The 26,096-nt window shown below is 40.3% G+C and overlaps 1 protein-coding gene across 6 annotated transcripts in view; it reads right to left on the bottom strand.

Moving 5' to 3' along the window:
• ccdc125 (coiled-coil domain containing 125) overlaps positions 1–24,943 on the bottom strand; it is a 57,471-nt gene extending 32,528 nt beyond the window's left edge. For 2 of the 6 annotated variants that reach the window (XM_078564363.1, XM_078564372.1), the window contains exons 1-4: positions 19,132–19,223; positions 7,817–8,171; positions 6,025–6,083; positions 3,360–3,446 (exon numbers count right to left, since the gene is read on the bottom strand). In XM_078564363.1, the coding sequence (XP_078420489.1) occupies positions 3,360–3,446; positions 6,025–6,083; positions 7,817–8,123 (453 nt within the window). In that variant the 5' untranslated portion in view covers positions 8,124–8,171; positions 19,132–19,223. Of the gene's footprint in view, positions 1–3,359; positions 3,447–6,024; positions 6,084–7,816; positions 8,172–19,131; positions 19,224–24,763 lie in introns of those variants that run through there. The other 4 variants (XM_078564354.1, XM_078564345.1, XM_078564338.1 and 1 more) reach the window with 4 other exon arrangements.
• Between the last annotated feature and the right edge of the window lie 1,153 nt (positions 24,944–26,096).

The raw sequence follows: 26,096 nt of genomic DNA, 5'->3' as shown, positions 1-26,096 counted from the left end.
GAGGGAACCAAAAGTAATATTTCCAAGTTTGCTGACAACACGAAACTTGGTGGGAATGTGAGTGGTGAGGAGGGCATTAAGAGGCTTCAAGGTAAATTTAGACAGGTTGAATGAGTGAGCAAATACATGGCAGATGCAGTATAATGTGGATAAGTGTAAAGTTGGTAAGAAAAACAGAATGGCAGAGTATTATGTAAATGATGATAGATAGGTAAATGTTGATGTACAAAGGGACCTGGATGTTCTTGTACACCAATTACTGAAAGCAAGCATGCAGGTGCAGCAAGCAGTTTAGAAGGCAAATGGCATATTGGCCTCCATTGTGAGAAGACTTGAGTACAGGAGCAAGGATGTCTTACTGCAGCTAGACAGGGCCTTGGTGAGATCATACCCAGAGTAGTGTATGCAGTTTTGGTCTCCTTACCTAAGAAATGATATATTCGCCATAGAGGCAGTGCAGCAAAGGTTCACCATACTGATTCCTAGGATGGCAGGATTGTCGTCTGAGGAGAGATTGGGCTGACTAGGCAGCATTCACCAGAGTTTAGAAGAATGAGAGGAGATCTCATTGAAACATATAAAATTCTGACAGGGATGGACAGACTGGATGCAGGGATGATATTTCCTCTGGCTGGGGGGGTCTAGAACAAGGGGTCACAGTCCCAGGATATGAGGTAGACCATTTAAGACTGAGATGAGGAGAAACTTCTTCACTCAGAGGGTGGTAAGCCTGTGGAATTCTCTACCACAGAAGGCTGTGGAGGCCAAGTCACTGAATATATTTAAGGAAATAGATAGATTTCTAGGCTATAAAGGTGTCAAGGGGTATGGGGAGAGAGTGAGGGTATGGCTTTGAGATAGAGGATCAGCCATGATCACATTGAATGGCGCAGCAGGCTCAAAGAGGGAATGACCTACTCCTGCTCCTATTTTCTATGTTTCTATGTTCATCATAGCCGAATCCTCTGGTATCCCCGTTACACGATCACAATACAAATCGGGGTTACCAGATCACTAATTTTTCTCCCTTTTCTTAACGGCACATAGGTTCATTGCAGCACCCCAAAGCTACTCCAAGTGGGAGGAACTTGCTCAGTACATCCTAGATTAAACCTGGGGCCTTTGTCTGCATAACTCAATAGCACAGGAAGCTTAATTCCACGGGGCATAGGGAAGCTATACAGGTTTTTAAATTCTCAATAAGGGTACAGCTCATGTTTAATCAAATTTTGCTAACATCTTAGACTGCACACTAAAATACCGTTAGGGTATTTATCATCATTACAGTATTTAAAGAAAAAACGTGGGCAACAATTTACCTGTATATAGCACCTTCAACATTGTAAAACAAAGGGCGATTCACAAGAGCGTTAGCAAGTAAAATTTGACACTGAGCCACATAAGGAGATATCAGGATAGCTGACCAAAACATGGTCAAAGAGGTAGATATTAAGGAGGAGGGACAGACACATAGGTGCAAAGGTTTAGAGTTGGAATTTGGGCTCAGACAGTTCAAGGCATGGCTGTCAACAGTGGAGCAGTTAAAATCACGGATGCATAAAATGCCAGAATTGGAGGTGCACAGAGGCCTTGGAGGAAGTTACTGAGATAGGGAGGCAATGAAAGGATTTGAAAACAGAGAAGTTGTTTAGAATCAATGGGTTGCCAGACCAGGAGCTAACGTAAATCAGTCAGTGCAGAAGCGATGGGTGAATGGGATGTACTGCTAGTTAGGACACAATCTACAGAGTTTGGATGAGTTTAAGTTTATGCAGGATGAAAAATGGGAACCCGGCCAGGGTATCATTGTAGTAGTACAGAACACGCAATAATTCTTTCACCAAGCAGAAAATAAAAATATTAGCCTGGTTCACCTTTATAGCAATGCATTTCCGAGCATTTCAATTCAGGAACTTGACAATGTGATCAATTTAAAGAGGTGAAAGGTGATTTCAAGATTGCTTAGAAATTTCTAAACATTCATCCACTACAATTTCTCTGACAGGTAAACAGCCCATGCTCGCCAATACAGAAACTGCATACATCAAGCTTGGGTTGGCAAACATCACCATTCATGACACACAAAGTTAATGACCATTCTGAACAAGAGAATCCCAGTCACCTTACAATGAATTTTAATGGTACCACCATCGCAGATTCCCCATAAATATCTTGGGGTTGCCACTGACAAAAAAAATATCAACTGGAGCAGCTATATCGATGTTGTAAAAGAGCAGAGAAGCAGCTAGGTATTCTGTGCTGAGTGGGTCGGCTCCTGACTCCTCAAAGCCTCTCCACCAGCTTTCATCAGGAGTGTGATTAATATTCGTGCCTGGATGGGTGCAGCCTCAATCCTGGATCTTTCCCCCCTGAACAGCTCTGTGGGTGTTCCTACACCACATGGACTGCAGCTGTTCAAGAAGGTGGCTCACCACCACCTTTTCAAGGGCAATTAAGGATGGCCAATAAAAATGCTGGCCGAGCCAGTGGTGCCCACATCCCATGAAAGAATTTTTAAAAAAAACACAAGCTCGACAAGCTTCAATGCAGAGAAGTTTGCTTTGCTGTTGCCCTTAAACTCAATATTAATTTCCTAAAAACCTGAACACTATGGTCACAGTATGTGCTGTCTACAGGATGCACTACCAATCTTACTTCAATAGCACGCATTTCCCTGCCATTGAGAAGGAAGGGTGCAAAGAATGTCAAGGAAACATCATTCCAAAGTTCCCTTCTAATTTATGCACCATCCCAATTTGGATATGTATTGCCATTCCGTCACTGGTTCTTGTTCAACATATGATACATAGTCAGGAACTCCCAACTTTCTGTGCAATGCAGTCAGTGATAGTTAAGGATAGTCACCATTGAAGCCTCAATAGTCTGCTTCAAAAAAGTAGTTATTCAATGGAACTCCCTCCCTAACAGTACTGTCGGTGTACCTACACCACATAGGCTGTAGCGGTTCAAGGCGGCAGCTCACCACCACCTTCTCAAAGGGAATTAGGGATGAGCAATAAATGCTGGCTTAGCCAGCGACGCCCACATCCTGCAAAAGAATTTTAAAATTATAGAAATCTTTAATTTTTTCTCTTCTATCATAAATCTAGGAATCAAACTTACTGCAACACATAAATGCTTTAAAATAGTTTCTAACAAAATTTAGCAACCAAACTATTCACTTGAATGAAAGTCAGATTTTCACTAATGCCAAGCTATCAGTTGTAGGTGTAAGAGGACTATACAGTCATGTTAAGTTTTCCCTTCCACTGCATGAGGTCTGACTAGTCAGTGAAAGCCCTTAAAAAAACATTTGAGTACGGTGTTTTTGAGATTAATAACATTAGCATGGAACTCACCATGCTCTGTAGTATTTTTAATGCTTCATATTTCCCCTCAAGTTGCTGTTGCGTTACTTCAAGCTCACATCGTAGAAATTCTGCTTCCTGCACAATAAAAGAAACTCAAATTAATCACAAAATTACAGTTCTTGGAATACTTAAAGTTGCACTTGAAACCAAGTTATCAAAAACTGGACTGGTGCTTCATTAACTCTTTTTAGATTGATCCATATTAATGTGTGTTTTTGTTTATTCTTTAATGGGACATGAGAGCCATTGGCTAGGCCAGCATTTTTATTGCCCATCCCTAATTACCCTTGAGAAGGTGATGGTGAGCTGCCTCCTTGAACCACTGCAGTCCATGTGGTGTAGGTACACCCACAATGCTGTTAGGAAGGGAGTACCAGGATTTTGACCCAGCAACAGTGAAGGAATGGCGATATATTTTCAAGTCAGGTTGGTGTGAGGCTTGGAGGGGAACTTCTAGGTGGTGGTGTTCCCATGCATCTGCACTCTTGTCCTTCTCTTGTCCTTCTAGGTGGTGAAGGTGCTGTCAAAGAAGGCTTGGTGAGTTACTGCAGTGCATCATGTAGATGGTACACACTGCTGCCACTGTGTGTCGGTGGTGGATATTGAAGGTGGTGGCTGGGCGTGTCAATCAAGTGGGCTGCTTTGTCCTGGATGGTGTCAAGCTTCTTGAGTGTTGGAGTTGCATTCATCCAGGCAAGTGGAGAGTATTTCATCATACTCCTCATTTGTGCCTGCAGATAGTGGACAGGCTTTGTGAAATGAACAGGTGAGTTATTCTCTGCAGAATTCCCAGCCTCTGTCCTGCTCTTATAGCCACAGTATTTATATTGCTGGTCTAGTTCAGTTTCTGGTCAATGGTGACCCCCCCCAGGATGTTGATAGTGGGGGATTCAGTGATGGTAATGCCATTGAATGTCATGGGAAGATGACGGGATTCTCTCTTGTTGGAGATGATCATTGCCTGGCACCTGTGTGGCGCAAATGTTACTTGCCACTTATCAGCCTAAACCTGGATGTTATCCAGGTCTTGCTGCATATGGGCACATAATGCTTCAGTATCTGAGGAGTCACGAGTGGTGCTGAACACTGCACAACCATCAGCGAACATCCCCACTTCTGACCTTATGCAGGGAAGGTCATTGATGAAGCAGCTGAAGATGGTTGGGCCTAGGACACTAACCTGAGGAATTCCTGTAGCGAAGACCCGGGACTGAGATTACTGACCTCCAACATTCACAACCATCTTCATTTGTGCTAGGTATGACTGCAACCACTGGAGAGTTCCCCCTATTCCCATTCACTTCAGTTTGCTGGAGCTGCTTGATGCCAAGCTCGGTCAAATGCTGCCTTGATGTCAAAGGTAATTACTCTCACCTCAGCTCTTGAGTTAAGCTCTTCTGTCCATTTTTGGACTAAGACTGTAACGAGGTCAGGAGCTGGCTGGTGCTGGCAGAACCCAAGCTAAGAATCAGTGAAGAGGTTATTGCTAAGTGCCGCTTGATAGCACTGTCGAAGACCCCTTCCATCGCTTTGCTGACCATCAAGAGGATAATGATGGAGTGGTAGTTGTCCGGGTTAGAATCGTCTTGCCTTTTGTGGATAGGACATACCTGGGCAATTTTCCACATTCCCAGGTCGATGCCAGTGTTGTAGCTGTACTGGAACAGCTTGGCTAGGGGCATGGCTAGTTCTGGAGCAGAAGTCTTCGGTACTATTGCCAGAATGTTATCATGCCCATAGCTTTTGCAGTATCCAGTGCTTTCAGTCATTTCTTGACACCATGTGGAGTGAATCAAATTGACTGAGGACTGGCATCTGTCAAGCTGTGGATCTTAGGAAGAAGTTGAGATGGATCAATCACTTGGCACTTCTGGCTGAAGATTGTTGCAAATGCTTCAGCCTTGTCTTTTGCACTGATGTGCTCCCCCATCAATGAGGATGGAGATATCTGTAGAGCCTCCCCCTCCAGTTAGTTGTTTAATTATCCTCCACCATAGCCATTGAGGAAAGCGTTATGCACCACTATTCACGTCGCAATAGAACATGCATTATATTATGATGAGATGTATATGTGAACTTACGCTTTCAGAGAAATACAGAATCATTACTTTTGTGCAATGACCCCCATCAATGTAACTGTTCATAACATAAGATACGTGTCACTGGAAAAACTGGTATTTTTTCACATTTGGCAATTATAAAGCATCGATATGGTTTCCTCATGTGTTAAACTAAGAAATGACAACAGTATGAGGTAAATCGAGGAGGATCATCTTCACATCACTATCTGTTTAATTAGAAATACTAATCTGGCCTCAGGGGAACTTTACAATGTAGATCATTTTAGATCAGATTTTCATCAACAAGAAACTTCTAAGCAAGCACTTCACGAGTACAGTTGATTTTTCTCACTTTGTTTTTATATTTTATTAAACATGAATAGAGTAAAAAAAGAACAAGTTAATATTTTTTAAACTGGTTCAAAATGTCTAATTTTTGGAAGCATTAATTTCACTTACAGTCTCTCATCTTCATTACATTTTATGAGTTTGCTTTCATGCTTACAGCTTGTTACTTAGAAGAACCCAAAAGTGTTTTAAAATAAACAGTTAATTTGTTCAAAATACAAACATTCTCAACTGAAATAAATTACCTCCACAACTTTCTGAAGCCTCAGTTTCAGCTCTTCATTTGACATTTCAACTTGTGAGCCTGCAGGGACAATTTATGTTTCAGAAACTTAATACATCGCATTGCATTATTTAAAGCAAAAAAGCACTCAACTTTAGCTCAATACGCAATACTGTCCTGGCCAATGTTTATCCCTCAACGTCTAAAAACAGGTGATTTGTCATTTCTTTAATTTCTGTTTCCAGATGTGTGCAAATTGGCTGCTGCATTTCCTACATTAGAACAGTTTGGGCTTCCTCAGGCTGTGAAAGGTGCAATATAAATGCAAGGCTGTTAATTCTTTTATTATTTGTCAGGCGATTTTTCAAATCCATCAATAAAAGGAAGAGTTATTTCTACATGTTTTGGTTGGTCTTTCACAGTTTGTTATTAAGGCCATTAGCAAAGTAATTAAAGCTGTTAAGAACGCTGCCCAGCCAACCTGAAGGTTGGCAGGCAGGCGAAGAGCCCAGGCGGCCTTCGCATTTTTCATGAAACCTCATCCACGAGTGGGATAAGGTTTCATGAAGGGTTCATTAATTAAATAACATTTTTTGAAAAAATTAATGGACATGTCCCAGCTCATGTGGCAGTTTTAAGGACATGAGGGGACATGTCCTTAAATTTTTTTTTTTTTTTTAAACCTTTATTACATTTTTCAGAGCTTAAACTAATCTCCCTGAGGCGCCTCACGGAGCTTTCTCAGGGAGAGTTCTGCGCGAAAGAGCGCAGGCCCCAACTCAGGGAATCCCCCCCACCCGCACAGGGAGTGCACAGCTTTAATTGGCCCATCCACATAAAATGATGGCGCACACCCGCCCCCGCACAACCCCCCGAAGGGGGAAAAATTCAGCCCTAGGGGATACAAAGTAAAAACAAGGTACTAGAAGGGAAGACAAAATGAGCTTGTTTTAAACCCAACATTTAATAGAATTGTGAAATAATTTACTAGGGAAAATCCTGGGTATGTGAGATGAAGAAGAATCATGTTGGGCTGGTTTAGAAATAAGGTCATTAGGTCCAAGAGTCCTGTCCTTTTTTTTAAAAAGGAAATTACTTCATCTTCTTGCCGTCCATCCATCAATCCCATTGCTCGCCACAAGCCCAATTGGCACTCAAACCCATTGAAAATTTCTGCTTCGGTAGGGTTCCTTGATAACTTATCTTACGAATATTGCTCTTTGAGTGAAAAAGTTCTGCTCGGTTTCTTTCTTACTCCTAAATTTTCACCCAATGCTATATTGAACAATTCAGTTGGATAATCATCAATCTCCTTTGCAATCTTTAAAAAAAAAAGGGCAAACTCTGATTTGGATTCTGTCTTTTTGTTAATGCAAATTGCATTTCTTACCTTAGGAAAGCATTGCATTGCTTCAAGGGTTTATCCACCATTATCCCTAAATTGTTCACATGTACATAAATGTGCTTTTCACCCCTTTGTACCCAACGGCCCATCCCTCAATGTCATTAAATTTTACTCTAATCTTTAGAACAAGTGACATCACCCTGTAAAATGTTCGGGATGTCGAACTATTGCATTTAAGTTAAGGAGCACAAATAACTACCTAGCCAGATTTTTCAACCAAGCTAAGAATCAGTGAGATTTAAAAACATTTTGATCACTATGTCTAAAGTTCTATGCTTTCATTCAAAATATATTACAGGTATTTAAAACTTTTGAGACAGACATTAAAGTTTCACAATTTATCAAACCTAATCTTCATAGTTGTGCACATTGCAAGCAGTCATAATACTAAAAAAAACATGAAGTTTACCACTACTGTTCGACCACCTGCTAGTACTAGTCCCATCAGAAGTTGTCCGTTTATGGAATGAATTGTAGAGGTTGCCATATTTTGTCCAATGAGAAAACGTAATCCCATTCTTTTCATCCTCTTTTACACTTCTACTAGCAATACAGTCATCAGCATCTGATCCTTGTCTTGATCTTGTGGTCTCAGCAATTGAACCTCGCTTCTGTTCATAAATTCCGCCAGGTTTCCTGCAGAGGCCATCACCCAAGTCTCCGCTTGACATATCATCCTCTTGCACTTTCATCTGCGTTCCGTGTCTTTCAGACATTAGGAACTGCACAGGTTTAGCTGCCCAACTGTCTGTGCAGAAACAAAACTGGCACATGGAGAAAACAAACTTATTTTAAAATAAAGCAATTTGCAAGTTAACTTTGTGTTCTGTTAAGCCAACAATCTGCTTTCGAAAGAAATCAACTCTAAAGTACCAGTTTTATCTTCTGAAGTATATTCCAATATCAGTTACTGCAAGTATTGAAATTTTTAAAAATGTAAGTGTGAAGAAAGATTTCATCTGCTTTCGATATTCCACTTACGGCTCTTTCACACCCATTTAATTTTAGAGATCTCCTTTATCTTTAGCATTTGTATCAAACCAGCAAAGTCAATCAATAACCTTTTCTTACTCACTTTTTGTAGAGTGTACATTATCCCACAAGGAACAATCATCTTAATAAAATGTAGGGCAGGACTGGGTGTTAAATATTCCTGGATACAAGGTGTTCAGGGAAGACAGGAAAGGAGAGGGGGAGACGTGCCAGTATTCATTATGGAGAGCATTACTGAGCTGGAGAAAGATAACGTCCCAGTGGGCTGAAGGGCAGGATGTATTTGTCCAGAGCTAAAGAACAAAAAAGGTGCGTTTACATTGCTTGGTGTAGTTGAAAGGCCACCAAACAGTGAGAAGGATGTAGAGGAACAAATCTGCAAAGAAATTAGAGAGGTGCAGGTAGTATAGAGTATTTATGATGGGAGGTTTTCATTATCCAAATATAGACTGGGATAGTAGTGGTGGAAAGAGCAAGGGGTGGCAAGAGTTCCTAGAGTGTGTTCAGGAAAATTTTCTACAGCAGTACGTTTCCGAGAAAGGAGGCACTGCTGGACCTGGTTCTTGGAAATGAGGTGGGCCAAGTGGATCAATTGGTCATTAGTAGAACATTTAGAGGACAGTGATCATTGTACCATAAGGTTTAGGCTGGCTATGGAAAAGGACAAAGAACAATCCAGAGTAAGAATAATTAACTGGAGGAAAGCTAGCTTCAGTGGAGTAGGAACGGATCTGCGCCAAATAAATTGGAGTCAAAGGTTAGCAAGAAAAATGGCAGCTGAACAATGGGCTACCTTCAAAGAGGAGATAGTTTGGGCACAGTCAAGGTATATTCCCTGGAAAGGGAAAGGTAGGGCAAACAAATCCAGAGGTTCTTGGATGACAAAAGAAATAAAAATTAAGATAAAGAAGAAAAAAAATGTGCTTATGACATACATCAGGTAGAAAATACAAATGAGAACCAGGCTGAAAATAGAAGGCTGAGGGGAGGTGAAAAAGCAAATAATAGAAGCAAAGAGAGTGTATGAAAAGAGACTGGCAGCCAACATAAAAGAGGATCCCAAAGTCTTCTATATGCATATAAATAGATAAAGATGGTAAAGGAGGAGTAGGGCCAACTAGGGACCAAAAAGGGATTTAGGTATGGAGGCAAAGAGCATGGCTGAGGCATTAATATTTTGCATCTGTCTTAACCAATGAAGATGCTACCCAGGCCACGATGAAAGGAGGTAATTCAGACACTAGAATGGTTTAAAATTGATAAGGAAGAGGTATTGGATAGGCTATCTGTACGTAAAGTTGATAAGGCACTGGGAATGGACGAGATTTATCCAAGGATACTGAAGGAAGGGAGAGTGGTAATTGCAGAGACACTGGCCATAATTTCCCAGTCTTTCTTAGACTCAGGTATAGTGACAGAGGACTAGAGAATTGCAAACATTACAGCCTTGATCAAAAAAGGGTGTAAAGTTAAGCCCAGCAAATACAGGTCAGTCAGTTTAACTCTGGTGGTGAGGATACTTCTAGAAACAATAATTTGGAACAAAATTAATGGACACATGGACAAATGCGGGTTAATTAAAGAAAGCCAGCATGGATTTGTTAAGGGAAAATCATGTTTAATTAACTTGGAGCTTTTTCAAGAGGTAACAGAAGGTTGATGAGGTTTACATGGACTTTCAAAAGGCATTTGATATAGGGATGCACAACAGACTTGTGAGCAAAGTTACAACTCATGGAATAAAAAGGACAGTAGCAACAAGGATATGAAATTGGTTGAGTGACAGTAAACAGAGTCGTGGTTAATGGATTTTTTGGGGGCTGAAGGGAGGTTTGCAGTGGAGTTCCCCAGGTATCAGTGTTGGGATCCTTGCTTTTCCTGATATATATTAATGACCTAGACCTTGGTGTACAGGGCACAATTTCAAAATTTGCAAATGATATGAAACTTGGAAGCATTATGAACAGTGAGGAGGATAGTGTAGAACTTCAATAGAACAAAGACAAGTTGGTGGAATGACCAGACAGGTCAAGTTCAATGCAGAGAAATGTGAAGTGATTCATTTTGTCAGGAAGAACATGGAGAGACAATATAAAGAATACAGCTCGAAAGGGGATACAGGAGCAGAGGGACCTGGGTGTATATGTGCCTAAGTCATTGAAGACGGCAGGTCAGGTTGAGAGAGCAGTTCATAAAGCATACAGTATCCTAGGCTTTATTAATAGGGCTTAGAGTACAAGAACAAGGATGTTATGTTGAACTTGGATAAGGTATTAATTTGGCCTCAGCTGGAGTATCGCATCTAGTTCTGGGCGCCGCATTTTAGGAAGGATTTGAAGGCATTGGGTGTCAATGTATTTGGATTCATTCTTCCATGACAAGCACTAATTGTGAGTAACATGGTAGCAGTAACATGGTAACTTGAAACTTTGGTGATTGATTGCTATATATAACGTTTTTTGTTTCAATCCGCTGAGGGAAAAGAAGCGAACTGCTGCTGACAATTTAAGTGATGGAATGGTGGAAGGATGGTGCAAAATCACAAGCTTTGGCTATCCACCAATGCTTTTCTGATTTTGAACCATATCCACGATGGAAGGCTGAAGTTGAGATGTGGACCTGGGTTACTTCCTACCCTGACAGGAGCAAGGTACGGCTTTGGTGTTATCATTACCAGCCAAAAGTAAGATTAGGAGTGAAGTATTTTCATAATAGAACGTCGATGATTTGGATCATGAAAAGGGATTGGACCTTCTGTTACAGTTTTTGGATAAGCTTTACAAAAAAGATGATTTATTGGAAGCTTACGAAGCATGGTCAACCTTTGATAGATTTAAGAAAACAGATGATCAGTCCATGGAAGAATATATTATGGATTTTGATAAATGGTATAAAAGATTGAAGAGATTTGAACTTGAAATCCCAGAGTCTGTATTGGCGTTTAAGTTACTTGATTGTGCACGTATCCCTCATGTTGATAGACTTTTAGTATTGACGGGGTTCAATACTACGGGAAAGACTCTCTCCTCGGCCAAATGGCTGCTGCCCTAAAAAGAAATTCTGGGAAAGCAGTCATTCCCAGCTACTTTCTTAGCAAATACGAACAACTATGCCGTGAAACAAAGGATAAAAGATTCTACAGTGACTGAATTTTGAAATCGGCCAAATATTAGATGAAGATTCCAGTACTAAGACTAGGTTACTGACAGGTGGTCTGGAAATGGTCATAACCAGTCAATTTGAGAGTCCAGACAAAAAGCGGGTTTGGACGGTGACCACAGGCATTTGAATCTGAAAAATGCACGGGGAATGGTTAATTGGTGTGATTCTCAGTATCATTCCGCAATTAATTGCCCATAGCGAAAGAATCGTGTTTTTGAAGTAACTCAAGACTGATTCTTCTGAGGCTGAAAATGATGATGGTGACTGCCATGATGGAATTGTGTTGGTCACTGAAAGTTTGAATCCAGTGATGAGTATCTTGATTGTCGATTCCTTCAACTGTGCAGTTCTGGACAGTGGCTGCACTTCTATGGTGTGTGGGCTGGACTGGCTTAACTGCTGCCTGGGGTTTCTCAATGATAAACACTGGCGGAAGATCAAGGAATATGAAAGCTCTACGTGCTTCAGGTCTGAAGATAACACATTAACATCTTCCAAAAGGGTAGTCCTCCCTTGCAAGATAGCAGGGACCAGTCTGTTCACCAGTACAGATGTGGTTTCTAGCAAGATACCGCTATTGTTGAGTCGATCTCCGCTATTGTTGAGTCGATCTGCGATGAAAAAGGCTCAGATGACGCTAAACATGAAGAATCAGAGTGGTTGTGTTCAGAAAAAAACATGGATCTACATTTTACTCGGTCAGGCCATTACTGCCTGCCACTAAGGAAGCCAGATATTTCTCATCAAAAGGTTCATGAAGTTTTGTTAACTTCTGGGAATAAGAATTTGGTGGACAAAATGATGATCATTTGGAAGTTACATAGACAGTTTGCACATCCGGAGCCACAGAAACTCAACTCTACTGCAAGATGCTGGAGTGGTTGATAAAGGATATGATGACCTTATTGAGCAAATCACTGCTCAGTGTGAAATTTGCATTAAATATCACCAGATGCCACTGCATCTTGTTGTGAGCTTGTCACTAGCCAGGGAATTTAATGACAGAGTGGCAATGGATTTAAAAGTTTGGGACAAGAATAGGGGTATTTATTTGCCACACTTCATAGATATGGCAACCAGATTTAGCCTGTCCACTGTAATAAATACTAAGGACAAACGGACCATTGTCGACAAGGTCATGGAGAAATGGGTGGTAACAGGATTAGGAACACCAATGAAATTCCTGACAGATAATGGTGGGGAATTCGCCAATGAGGAATTTCAAGATATGCATGAAAATTTGAACATCATAGTTATGCACACTGCAGCTGAGAGCCCGTTTAGTAATGGTCTTTGTGAGAGAAACCATGCGGTGACAGACGACATGTTAAATAAAATATTGGCTTATCAACCAGATTGCAAATCGCAAACTGTACTGGCATGGGCAGTGCATGCAATGAGGTCTTTGCAAATGGTTGGGGGATACAGTCCATACCAGTTGGTATAAGGAAAAAATCTGAAGTTGCCTTCCGTGCTATCAGATGCTCCCATTGCTCTAGAAGAGACTGGCATTAGCTGCACTTTTTCTGTTCATCTGAATGCTTTGCATGCAGGCAGAAAAGCTTTAATTAAAGTTGAGGTTTCGGAGAAAATTTGGTGAGCCCTATGGCACCGCATAAGACCAGAGGGAAAAAGGCTTAGGTAAGGATACATGGTATATTACAAAAGGCAGCTGGAAAGAGTGGAGAAAACCTGGCAAGGTGATAGGGAGTGATGGAAAAGTAGTAATTGTGCAATCAAACTGTTAGGGTACATTCTTCAAGGTTAATTGGCACTGACTATACCTTTACAGGTTCTGAACAGGACATAGAAACCAAAGAGGCACCGTGCACTTCACATGCACACACTTTGAGCAGTTATGAGCAGACTACTGCAGATAAAGGGTCAAGTGACAATGAGCAAAGTAACACCAAGTTACAGGATAAGGCTATTCGTCCAATAGGGCAACTACCCAAAGTAGGAACAAAGGTAACATACATGCCAGAAGGGGCAAATGTGTGGAGGGATGCCACCATCATAGGGAGAGCAGGAAAGGCCACTGGTAAATACAAACATTGGCTAAATGTGCAGGGTGAAGGACAAGAAACAAGAACCAAGACCCATGGATTGGCAAACCAAGGTAAAGATGTGGAAGCCCAGAAAGCGCTGTTTGAGTTCTGACAGTGGACCAGAAAGTGGTCGTGACCCCAGAAAAAATCACGGACTTGCGTACGGGATTCTGTTCGCATGCAGGAAAGATCATACAGTTGTAGTCCAGAAAGAGCGGAATGTGAGTAAAGGTCGTGGTTTGCCAAGAACAAGGACTACAGAGCAAGCTAGGAATGTCAATAGAAGTAGAAGTCCTTATGACTAGAGAGGTTTGAGTGGCTGCTAATAAATTGGAAAATAAACTGATAAAGGAAGCCAAACAGAAAGAGTTGGAAGGAATTTGGGGTATACACTGAAATACCTGACAGGGGACAGCCAGCCTTAACTCACATGTGGATCTGTACAGAAAAGGTACTTCCAGACGGCACGTACAGGGCTAAAGCATGACTAGTAGCCTGAGGCTTTGAAGAAAAGTGATGTCAAGGTGAATTCGCCTACTGCAGGGAAAGTGAGTTTGAAGATTTTTTTTTAGCTATTTCAGCATCATATTCCTGGGAGTGCATATCTATTGATATAAAGGCTGCGTTTTTGCAGGGGGAGAAGTTTTAAAGAGAAGTTTTTTTTGAAACCACCTAAAGAAGCTGGCGATGTAGAAGGAAAGCTGTGGAAATTGACCAAGCGTGTTTATGGATTGAATGATGCGTCAAGAGTATGGTATTTCTCCATGAGGTCTGTCCTATTGAAAACAAGTTGCATTCAGTTAAAGGCAAACCCTGCAATGTTCCAATGGTACCATGAGGAAAAACTATCAGGAAATCTTTATCATGCATGTTTCTTTCCTGTGGGGAGGCTCTGTAGAATTTGAGCAATGAGTAATCGAGAAGATAAAAGAAGAAATTCCAGGTTGGCAGTTAGGCTTCAGGGGCCTTTAAATACATAGGTTGAGACATTAAGCAGAGCAAGTCAGGAGTGACAGTGAACCAACAATCTTATCTAGAAAATGTAATCATATCCCAATAAATCAGGTTAGATCCTCACAAAGAGGATCCTGCTTCCAAGGAAGAAACGGAACAATTGAGAAGTTTGATTGGGCAGTTGAACCAGTTGTCCACTCAGGCTAGACCTGATGCTAGTTAAGACGTATTGGAGCTGAGTACTATGATAAAACATGCTACAGTTGAGGAAGTTCTGAAAGCAAATAAAATATTAAAGAAATTAAATTCAGAGAAATGCACACTCAAGTTTCCAGCTTTGGGTGAACCAGAAGATATGAGGTTGGTCACTCTTAGCGATACTTCACATGCCAATCTTCCAGATAGATATTCAAGCACAGCAGGGTTTATCATATTCTTGGTAGGAAAGAATGATAAATGTTGCCTGCTGGCTTGGGAGGCCAAGAAAATAAAATAGGTAGTGAAAAGCATCTTAGCTGCTGAAACACTGGTGTTAGTAGAAGCAATAGACATTGGGGTTTACTTTACCAATATACTGATAGAAATGTTCTACAAGGGGCAATGTGAGAAAAGTTTGACCATAGAATGTTATGTTGACAACCAGTCTCTTTGGGATAATGTTAATTCAATGAAAAGTGTCGCTGAAAAAATGCTAAGAATAGACCCAGCTAGCATAAGTGTTAGAGAAAAGAGAGATCTCTTAAGATATGATGGGTTGACACAAGTCACCACTGTCAGACTGCTTTACAAAAAGAAATGCCTGCTCCAAGAAATTACTAAATGTATTGGAAGGGGGTCTTATGTTATAATGAGGAAATGGGAAAACATATATCCCATCAAAACAGTATAAATAGATACAACTGGAACACTCTTGTGTGAAAAGGGCTGCCGTAAGTCTGTAGCACTGAAGAGCTGATTTGACAATAAATCAGCTTTAAGTAAAAGACGAGTTTTGGACTCATTCTTCATGGCAAGCACTTATTGTGAGTAACACTGGGGAGAGTGCAGAAAAGATTCACGAGAACGGTTCCAGGGATGAGGAACTTCAGGTATAAAAACAGACCGGAGAAGATAGGACTGAGAATAGAAGACAGAGGAGATTTGATAGAGGTATTCAAAATCATGAGGGGTCTGGACAGAGTAGATGAAGAGAAACTATTTCCACTCATGAAAGGATCAAGAATGTAAGGGCACGGACTTAAAGTAATTGGCAAAAGAAGCAAAAGCGATATGAGATAAAATGTTCTCATGCAGCCAATAGTTAAGGTCTGGAACACAGTGCACTGCTTGAGTATGTGGTGGAGGCAGGTTCAATCAAAGAATTCAAAAGGGAATTAGACTGTTATCTGAAAATGTGCAGGGTTATGGGGAGTAGGCAGGAGAATGGCATTAAGTGAATTGCTCATTCGGAGAGCCGGTACAGGCACAATGGCCAAATGGCACCTTTTGTACTGTAACAATTCAGTGATTCTGCAAACATTCACTCAGTATACTCCTTTAAAATATTTGACAATGGGCATATTGAAGTGGGATTCTGCACAAAATGAATTCCATATCCATTGACTCAAAGAGCCAGTGTTTTGATAGCCAAGTACATTTAATAATCCTTTTTATTTTCTTAATTTCTCTAATTTTCTAAAATTCCTTAGGTCCCAGATTGGAAAATAGCGAATGTGACTCCTCTATTCAAGAAAGGGAGGGAGACCAAAAGTAAGAAACTACTAGCCAGTTAGCTTAACATCAGTCATAGGTAAAATGCTGGAATCTGTTATGAAGGAGGTTATAGTGGGTCATTTAAAAAATATCAATACAATCAGGCAAAGTCAATATGGTCTTGCGAAAGAAAAATCATGTTTGCCTAACTTATTGGAGTTCATTGAGGGAGTAACAAGCAATTTGGATAAAGGGAAACCTGTGGATCCTTAGATTTCCAGAAGGCTTTTGACAAGGTGCCAAATCAAGGTCATTACACAAAATAAGAGCTCATGGTGTAGGGGCTAACACATTAGCATAGATAGAGGATTGGCTAGTTAACAGGAAACAGTAGGCATACATGGGTCATTTTCAGGTTGGCAAGATGTGACGAGTGGGGTGTCACTGAATCAGTGCTGGGGCCGCCATTATTTACAATTTATATCAATGACTTGGATGAAGGGACCGAATGAATGTCTGGTTACTAAATTTGCAGATGACATAAAGATAGATAGGAAAGTAAGTTGTGAAGAGGACATAAGGATCCTGCAAAGGGACATGGATAGGTTAATTGAGTGGCAAAAAATTTGGCAGATGAAGCATAATATAGGAAAATGTGAACTTGCCCACCTTAGCAGGAAGAATAGAAAAGCAGCATGTTATCTAAATGGGGAGAAACTGCAGAGCTCTGAGGTACAGAGGGGTGTTGTGTCCTGGTACATGAATCACAAAAGGTTAGTATGCAGGTACAGCAAGTGATTAGGAAGGCAAATGAAATGTTGTCATTTATTGCAAGGGGAATGGAATATAAAAGTAGGGATGTTTTGCTACAGTTGTACAAGGCATTGGAGAGACCACATCTGGAGTACTGCGAGCAATTTTGCTCTCCTTTTTTAAGAAAGGATATAAGTGTGTTAGAAGCAGTTCCGAGAAGGTTCACTCAACTGATACCTCAGATGGGGGTGTTTACCTTATGAGGAAAGGTTGGACAGGCTGGGCCTGTATCAGTTGGAGATTAGAAGAATGTGAAGTGATCTTATTGAAACATACAAGATCCTGACAGGACTTGACATGATGGATGCTGAAAGGATGTTTCCCCTTGTGGGAGAGACTATAACTAGGGATGCAGTTTAAAAATGAGGGGCCTCACGAGTAGACAGTCTTGGAACACTCTTCCCCGGAGAGTAGTGGAGACAGGGTAACTGAATATTTTTAAGGCAGAGGTAGATAGATTCTTGGCTAACAAGGAGGTGAAAAACTATCAGGGGTAGGCAGAATGTGGAGTTGAGGCCATAATCAGATCAGCCATGATTTTAATGAACGGTGGAGCAGACTCGAGGGGCCAAATGGCCTACTCTTCCTAATTTGAATGTTTGTATGTTCAAGCTAAAGGACAACAGTTCTCATTCTCATCCATCAGAAATATTATGAAACCAGCTGCATTAGAATACCCATCAGGAAGAGTGGCATGCGAAGCATCACTGAAAATGACGAGCTTCATGTTCTTTGTGTCACCCAAGGGTGGGAATTGAAATTAAATTTGGATAAATGAGCACTTAATATTTTATCTGCCCTACAAATATTATCTACTTTAGGATCTTTCATAATGGTACTTAACTCCAACACATCAAAACGAGCATCTGGTCTAGCCTGAGTACACAACCTGTTCAACTTCCGAATCAAGTTTCCTAATTACTCGATCTATTCTTTAGATATAACATCATATTTTCTGTGATGGCCAAGTACAACTACCTGGGATGGGAGTAACTTTGTTATTCCAGACCTACTTTGCTCAATATCTAAACCAATGTATTTAAAAGCCCCACAAGCCTGATTCTCAATTTTAATTCTATTCTTGTCTTAGTGATAATATATTTCTCAAATTCTTCAGCACCCACCCCATAAGAAATCAACATGCATCATGAAAATTAAAGATAGTTTTCCTTTATGGTACTAATAAAACATGCAGGATCTTCCTTTATGATACCAATAAAACACGCAGGATCTGCTTTTAGTTGAACACAGCTTATTTCCAGCAAAACTGATCTCACTGAAAAATACCATGCCCTTGAAGTATCATTCAGGGCAATAGATGCATTTGTTTAGTTTCCACTGTTTACCTTCTGCATCCGCTGTCTTTTTGGGTGTTTTCAGAAACACTTCTCTCTTTGAAAAGTATTGCCATGCAGAAATGCATTTTTAATGTTGAATTGGCCTGTGCTCCCATGGGTATGTGGCCAAAAGAATTAAAAAGATTCATGTTAATTTTCCAGCTGTTAAGGAGTCCACGATAAACACATTCAACCAGTTGTCTGTCCATACGAGATATCTTAGCACAACCCAGTAATGTAAACACTAGTACCAATCCAGGGATCCTCAATTTGATTTTCGTCACTCTTTTATTCAATTGGTTGAAATCCATGATATATTCATCCATGGAATTACCATCTATTTCCTGAAATCTATCAAATTCTGACCATGCCTCATTTAGCATTTAACAGATCATCTCTTTTGTAGATTTCATATGAGAACTCTAATAGAAGGTCCAAACCTTCATGAATATTCAGCTGATGGGAATCTATTTCACAAAATACTTTATTTCTGATTTTACTTCTGTACACAAAGCAAGGCAATATCTTGTTTTCTCTACAGTGGGGATAGAATCCAGTCCACATATCCATTTCATTCTTCCACTGGTCATAGGGTTCAGACTCCAAGAACAAAGAGTAACCGAACCCCAACAATTTACACTTGCTTTCTGCCATTTTCTACAATGGCCACTAGGATTTTAGTTCTCTATCTGAAATTTTTTTCTTTTTTCTTTTCTAACATTCACCTTTAGGCCAACATCCACCGCTAATATAATAAAAACAGAAAATGCTGAAAAAACTCATCAGGTCTGACAGCGTCTGTGGAGAGAGAAACAGAATTAACGTTTTGAGTCCAGATGACTCTTCTTCAGAGCTAAAATGTTATATGTTGCCATGTTACCATGTTATAATGCTACCATGCTGCCTTGTTATATTCCAGAAACCAGATGGTGAACTGGAACCAATGTTTCAAATTCTTATTTACGGAGTTACACATTACAAGCATGCACCTCCTAACCCAACAACCACAGTTTTCATCTGCTTCTATTCATGGGGGCACAAGTGAATCCCCAATTAATGCCCACATCTGCATACCATTAAATATAATTAATATACAATCAACACCACTGACTTCTTTCTGAGTTCCATGGGACTTCTGGTACTTTATCTAAGTGGTTATTCATCAGTGGGAAGTCTTAACAATAAATAGCAGGCTTTTTTCCTGTGGAGAGGCCAAGAGGGAACATCATTGCTGTGCCCAATCCTATCCTCACCTGGAATCCAGCAAGTGGAGGAATTTGACCGCAAGCAGCTTAGGCACCTTCCTCCAGCATTTCTACCTGATTCAAATGGGCTTTTTCAGCCTCTGCTGGATAAAACCTTTTGCATTCATATTGGCAGTCATGTGGTACAATTTGCAAAGATAATTTAGGTTAACTAGGGCAAGTCAATCAAGTTTCACTGCATCCCAATTTTTGCTTTGCTTCCATTTTCAAAGCAGAGGTACTGAAAGAAGCCAGCCTTTAATACTGCACTTCCCAACTATTTTAGTTTATCCCCACCTTCCTGGAGGCACTCCAACAGGTAGCAGTCACCTTCTGGTGCCTCACCCAAGTAGCCATTATTAAATGAAATTATTGACAGCAAATGCTGACATGCTCTCTGACTTTGAAGCATATCAGTACCAAGTCTGAACTTTCAGGCTGACCCGACAAGCATGAGTCAACATATCAGGCATTAAGTCTGTGCCTGTGTTCTCTGGGTTTTGTGGATAAACCTATGTTAAGGAAAGACTGGCTCCAGGTTCCTCCTTTACTCAGTGAATAAGCAACAGATTATAACAAGAGCAAGGGTTTTTTTCACTACTACCACTCTTAGTGAAAAAGATGGATTGTATTAAAATTGCAATAGCACATCATCTGTCAACCACTGATATGTGTAATGGGGATAGATGGAGAGATTTCACCATTAAAACAGGGTGATGGGAAGGGCTATATAATGGGCATTTAAGCACTTAAATAGACAATTAATTGTCACATAAAAGAAAAACCGGAACCAGAGATAAATGCTGACACTTTTATAATATACCTTCCTACCAAGGTAGTATTGTATTGGACTTTTTAAGTGAATTTTGAAATAAAACGTTGCAACAAACTTAAACTTAATATACATAGCTATATTAAGTCAACTCATGTCTGGAATTCTCTGCCTCAGAAGGTGGTGGAGGCAGTGTTATTGAATATTTTTAAAGCAGAGGTAGATAGATTCTTGTTAGGCAAGAGAATCAAAGGTTATCACAGTTAGATGGGAATGTGGATATCGAAACACAAGATGATCAGCCATAACCTTATTGAATGGCGGAGCAAGCTTGAGGGGCCAAATGGTCTACTCCTGTTTCTATTTCTTATGTTCTTATGAATTAGTAGCTCCAAGTTATCTTTTGTTTAAATGCTGACAAAGAAAGTTTAAGATATGTGCCAAAATACAAATAGTTTAAATTAACTTAAGAGCTTCCAATCTCTTAATAGTTTTACCATAAGACTTTCTACTTAGCCCTTTTGAATATTTCCCACCTCCATCCATGCCTCACACTCATCTGTATCTCAGATCCTCAGCCATGTCTTTGTTACCCCCAGTTTTAACTATTACAGTGCTCTCCTGCCCAGCCTCCCATTCTCCGTAACTTCAGCTAATTCAAAACTATGCTGCTTGTATCCTAACCCACACAAGTCATTCTCACATCATCCTCATGCCCGCTGACCTACATTAGCTTCTGATAACTCCTTGCTTTTGTTGCTGCACATATTTTGCAATCAACTGAACAGTTTGGGTGTTATTTCTGGTCCTCTTCTGTGGGTACCTGTTCAGTTATTTTCTTATTCTTTCCCTGCAACCATAGATGGCTCAGTTCACCAACACTTCAAATTTAAAATTTTCATCCTCATGTTCTAATCCCTATATAGATTTACACCTCAATATTACTATATTTTCAAATCTATTCACATGGTGTGGGTTTTGCTGATAAGGCTAGCATTTATTGTCCACCCCTGTAATGCTAAGTGACTGACTAGGCCATTTCAGAGGGCACTTAAAAGGGTTACATATAGCCCATATCAGGCGAGGTGGACAGATTTCTTCCTTGAAGGACTTTAGTGAAACAGATGGAGTTATACAACAATCCAGTTGTCTCATGGTCATCATTACTGACACGAGCTTTTTAATTAATGTTTACTTAATTAACCGAATTTAAATTCCCCAGCTGCTATGGTGGGATTTGAACACGTCTCCAGATCATCAGTCCAGGCCTCTGGATTATGAATCCAGTCTATAATCAACGTGCCCCCAGCCTCTTCAGCCCAATAAACCCTCCGTTTTAATTCTAGTCTCTGATGCATCCCTCTTTCCATTGGCTTCACCACAGATGGCAGTGCCTTCAGCCCCTAGGCCCCACACTCTTGTTTTCACTCCATAAAGCCGTCTATCATTCCACTTTCTTCTCCTCCTTCAAAACCGTCCTAAAAGCCCATCTCCTGGCGAAGTTTTTGGTCACCACTCTTTCTTTGAATTACCATCTGTTTTTCAAATGCAACATTTTAAGTCATTTTGTTATGTTAAATGCAAATATTGCTATAAATAAATGCAAATTAGTGTTGTTGAGAGTCATTCTACAAAGCAATATAAAAAAATCCTTGTGTTAATGCCTTTTAATAGGGAATCTCCAATAATCTAAAAAAGCCATTCTTACACTGAATTTGTTAAGTAAAATTATAATCTACTGACTCCCAATGTAATGTTCTTCATCACCCAAAATCTAAAAAAAGAATTCAAGGACTGACAACAACAGATGATGTTAAAAGCATAACCCAGGAGAACTGTTGAAATGAAGTGTTTTTTACGGAAATATCACTGATAGCAAATTCAACCAATGATAATAAAATGAGACAATTCTTACTTGCTTAGAACTCAACTAGATTCTAGCATCCTGTGGTGTTACAAATTTGTTGAAACAATATCAATATTCTCCTAACATTTGGGATTCAGAAGAATTGTCAAGTTTAACATCACAACCCATACGCAAGTTTTGGCCATTTGAAAACAGAACATTCTACATCTACATCCCATCAATAAAAGCAAACAGCACGTTAAACTTTTTTTGCATATGATGCAAAGCACTGGCAAAACCTGTTTGCATGTGATCCACTGTGAACAGAAGACAACTAGACTTTTGTAAACCTCAGAATTCAACAGGTCTAGCAAAAAGAAACAGAACAGCAGCCTTTGATTAGAAACATCACAGAAGAGAAACAGAAAACTCAAGTATTGCAAAAACCTTCCAAGGGGGAAAAGCAATAAAATTAGTTGTGGTATTACAAATAGGGACAAAAAAAATGGTGATCTAAAGTACTCCATAAACTTGAGGTTATCCAAAACTTTACTGTTGTGTCCTATCTCAAATCAAGTCCCATACACCCATCACCCCTGTTTGTTGATCTACACAGGCTCCCGGTCAATCAATGCCATGATTTTAAAACTCTCATCTTTGTTTGGAAGTCCTTCCCTCCCTATCTATGTAAATTCCTCCAGCCCCACAACCTTCTGAGATATCTGGTCTCTTGAGCATCCCCTACTTTAATTGGCAGCTGCACCTTCAGCTACCTCGGCTCTAAGCTCTGGAATTCTCTCCCTAAATTTCTCCACATTTATTCCCCTCTTTAAATTAATCCTTAAAAGCTACCTCTTTGACCAGTCTTTTGGCCATCTGGTCTAATAATGCCATATGTGTTTCACTGTCAAAAATTATGCTTTATAACATTCCTGTGACGTGACTTAGAACATTTCATTACATTAAAGGTGTCACATAAATACATATCGTCACTGTAAAGGAGGAATACAAAGATGAGCTAGTTAAGTTTTAGGCAAAAATGATGGTGAGAGAATTAACAAAGTAGCCTATTTATTTCCAAGAGTGAGTAGTCTACAGATGAGGACAGTAACTTTTCTGGGAAGGTTTTTCAGATAGAAAGAATTTGCACAGGAAAATTAGTCTTCACATACCCAACAAGGAGATAAAGTTTGAGTTTAAAAAAAATTAATTCTGAAGGGTATCTTTCTCCTTCCGATATTAACTAAATTGCTTCGCACTTTCTATTTTTTTTTGCAATAAATATCTAAGGCATTAACTATTGCAACAAAGTTATGTTTAAGCCAAATTTTGAAGAAGGAATGATTAGCACCTTGTTGAATAAGGATGAGCAAGAGCCTTTGGCTGATCAAGAGGCAAATGAAACTGACATTATAATCATAGATGATTTCAATGTTTAAGAATCTGGTGGCAGATCACAGAAAACTGAAAAGGTGAATTACTGTAGAATCAAGAACAGCGCCTCTGCACTTTAAAACCTTAGACAGTTCTAAAGGGTTATACAGACTCGAAACATTAACTGTTTCTCTCTCTCTGTAGATACTACCAGACCTGCTGAGTTTTTCTAGCATTTTCTGTTTTTATTTCAGATTTCCAGCATCTGCAGTATTTTGGTTTTATATTAAAACTTTAGCCACTGGACTTTCCAATCAATCAATGTTAGTTTAGTGGTCCTGCATTATCATACATTCATATTCTAAAACACAATCAAAAAATCTTGCATTTAGTGTCTTTAATATAGTAAAGCATCCCAATGTGCTGCACGGGAGCATAATCAGAAAAAAATGACACAAGAGTCAAAGGAGGAGCTATTAGGACATGTAATTCAAAGCTAGGTCAGAGAGATAGGACTTAAGGGGTCGTGAAGGAAGAGAGGTTTCGGAAGGTAAATCCAGAATTTAGGATTGAGGCAGCTGAAGACACGGCTGCCAAGTCAGGGATGCATAAGTGGGAACGTTGGAGGAATATAAAGCTCTTGTCAGAGTTTTAGGGCTGGAAAAGGTTAGAGAGATAGGAAGGAACAAGGTCATAATGGAATTTGGGCACAAGTTGAGAATTTTAAATTGGTTTATGGGGATTAGGAGCCAATCAACACTGACTAGATTGATAAATCAGATAGGTTACATATATTTAAGTATGCAATTTACGTCCCACTTGACAATCGTAAATCTCACTCCAAACACACCCTGTCATTTTGGTTTCATCACTGATCAGCAGACAGTGGGGTTTTCTGGGTCAATATCAATGCCAGATGCAGAAGCAATAGCTAACCTCAGAAATTTGCACTTCAACTATACAATTCATAACAACTGGTGCTTTTTTCTGGGACAAAAAAAAATCTATCTTTATAAGATAGGCCCGGGGGGGGGGGGGACTGTGTTGTTCATGAATGAATATTACAAACACAATACAGCACTTCACATGCAGTCGCATCGATCGGACCATCCCTCTCTCACCGGAGACTGGCTCGCATTGAAAGGAAACGTGGCCCCCTCTTCCCTTCACCCGGCTCTTACCGATCCCGATCAGTCGCCTCCCCCTTGTCGGATCCAGAAAAACTTTCCGCCGCTTCCCCGAAAAACAAATGGCGGAAATCCAGACCCACGTGACCCTGCCCGCCCCGCAGTGACGACACCTCTCTCCAGGTGAGGCTCAGGTGGCACAGACAACCTGAGCAAACTTCTGCCACTTCCCTTAACTCCACAATCATTGCAAACTTCCCAAATCTTAAAACCGTCACACATTACATTACAAAACAAAAAACTCTCTTTTCACTAACAGGGAACGCGGAGTCAAGTTGCTCCTGGAACAAACTGAAAGAAGTGAACTCCAATAATTGCCTAAATTCTGTCGCTAGGGGATGATTTCCATTATATTGCATGATTGACTTCTGCAATGAGTATGACGTCTGGCTGGAGTCTACTTCTAAGTCAGGACTTCCAACTATGCTTTTTTCACATATGAGACTAGTTGGGAACAGTTCAAACCAATTGGATCCTCACCTGAAATTCCAATTACTCTTTGTAGCCGGGCCTGCCAGCTAGTGATCAGCTTCTCACTCCTCAGTTCAGCAGCAGGAATTAACTAATGCCAGGTTTCATTTTAATTTTCAGATTTTCTTAAAGTGATTTCACATTCCGCCATGGGGGATATGAACTCATTATTTTCTGGATCATTAGTCTAAGCCTTTGGATTACCATGTCCAGTAACACAATCACAACATTACTGTACCCAATGAGGTACAGAATGTTAAAAATTGGGTTCGCCCGTGCAATCCTCTGGGTCTGACAACCATAAAATGACATGAGGAAAGTAGTGAGTGGAAATAAATTCTTCTCCAAAGGGTAGAAGTGAAAGTTGCCTTAAACTGGTCAAGGCGTTCGATAAGGTACCGCATGTGAGGCTACTTAATAAGAAAAGAGCCCATGGTGTTGGGTTAGGATATTAGCATGGATAGGGGATTGGCTAACTAATAGAAGACAGTTTTTTTTAATATTCATTCACGGGGTATGGGCTTCGCTGGCTGGGCCAGTATTTATTGCCCATCCCTAGTTGTCCTTAAGAAGGTGGTGATGAGCTGCCTTCTTGAACCACTACACTCCATGTGGTGTAGGTACACCCACAGTGCTGTTAGGAAGGGAGTTCCAGGATTTTGAGTCAGCGACAGTGAAGGAACAGCGATATATTTCCAAGTCAGGGTAGTGAGTGACTTGGAGGGGAACGTCCATGTGGTCGTGTCCCCATCTATCCCTTGTCCTTCTAGATGGTAGTGGTCGCATGTTTGGAAGG

Source organism: Cetorhinus maximus, chromosome 2 (genome assembly GCF_964194155.1).
Source record: "Cetorhinus maximus chromosome 2, sCetMax3.hap1.1, whole genome shotgun sequence".
Taxonomy (NCBI): domain Eukaryota; kingdom Metazoa; phylum Chordata; class Chondrichthyes; order Lamniformes; family Cetorhinidae; genus Cetorhinus; species Cetorhinus maximus.
The sequence above is the reverse complement of the archived record's forward strand: the minus strand, read 5'-3'. Positions and strand labels throughout refer to the sequence as shown.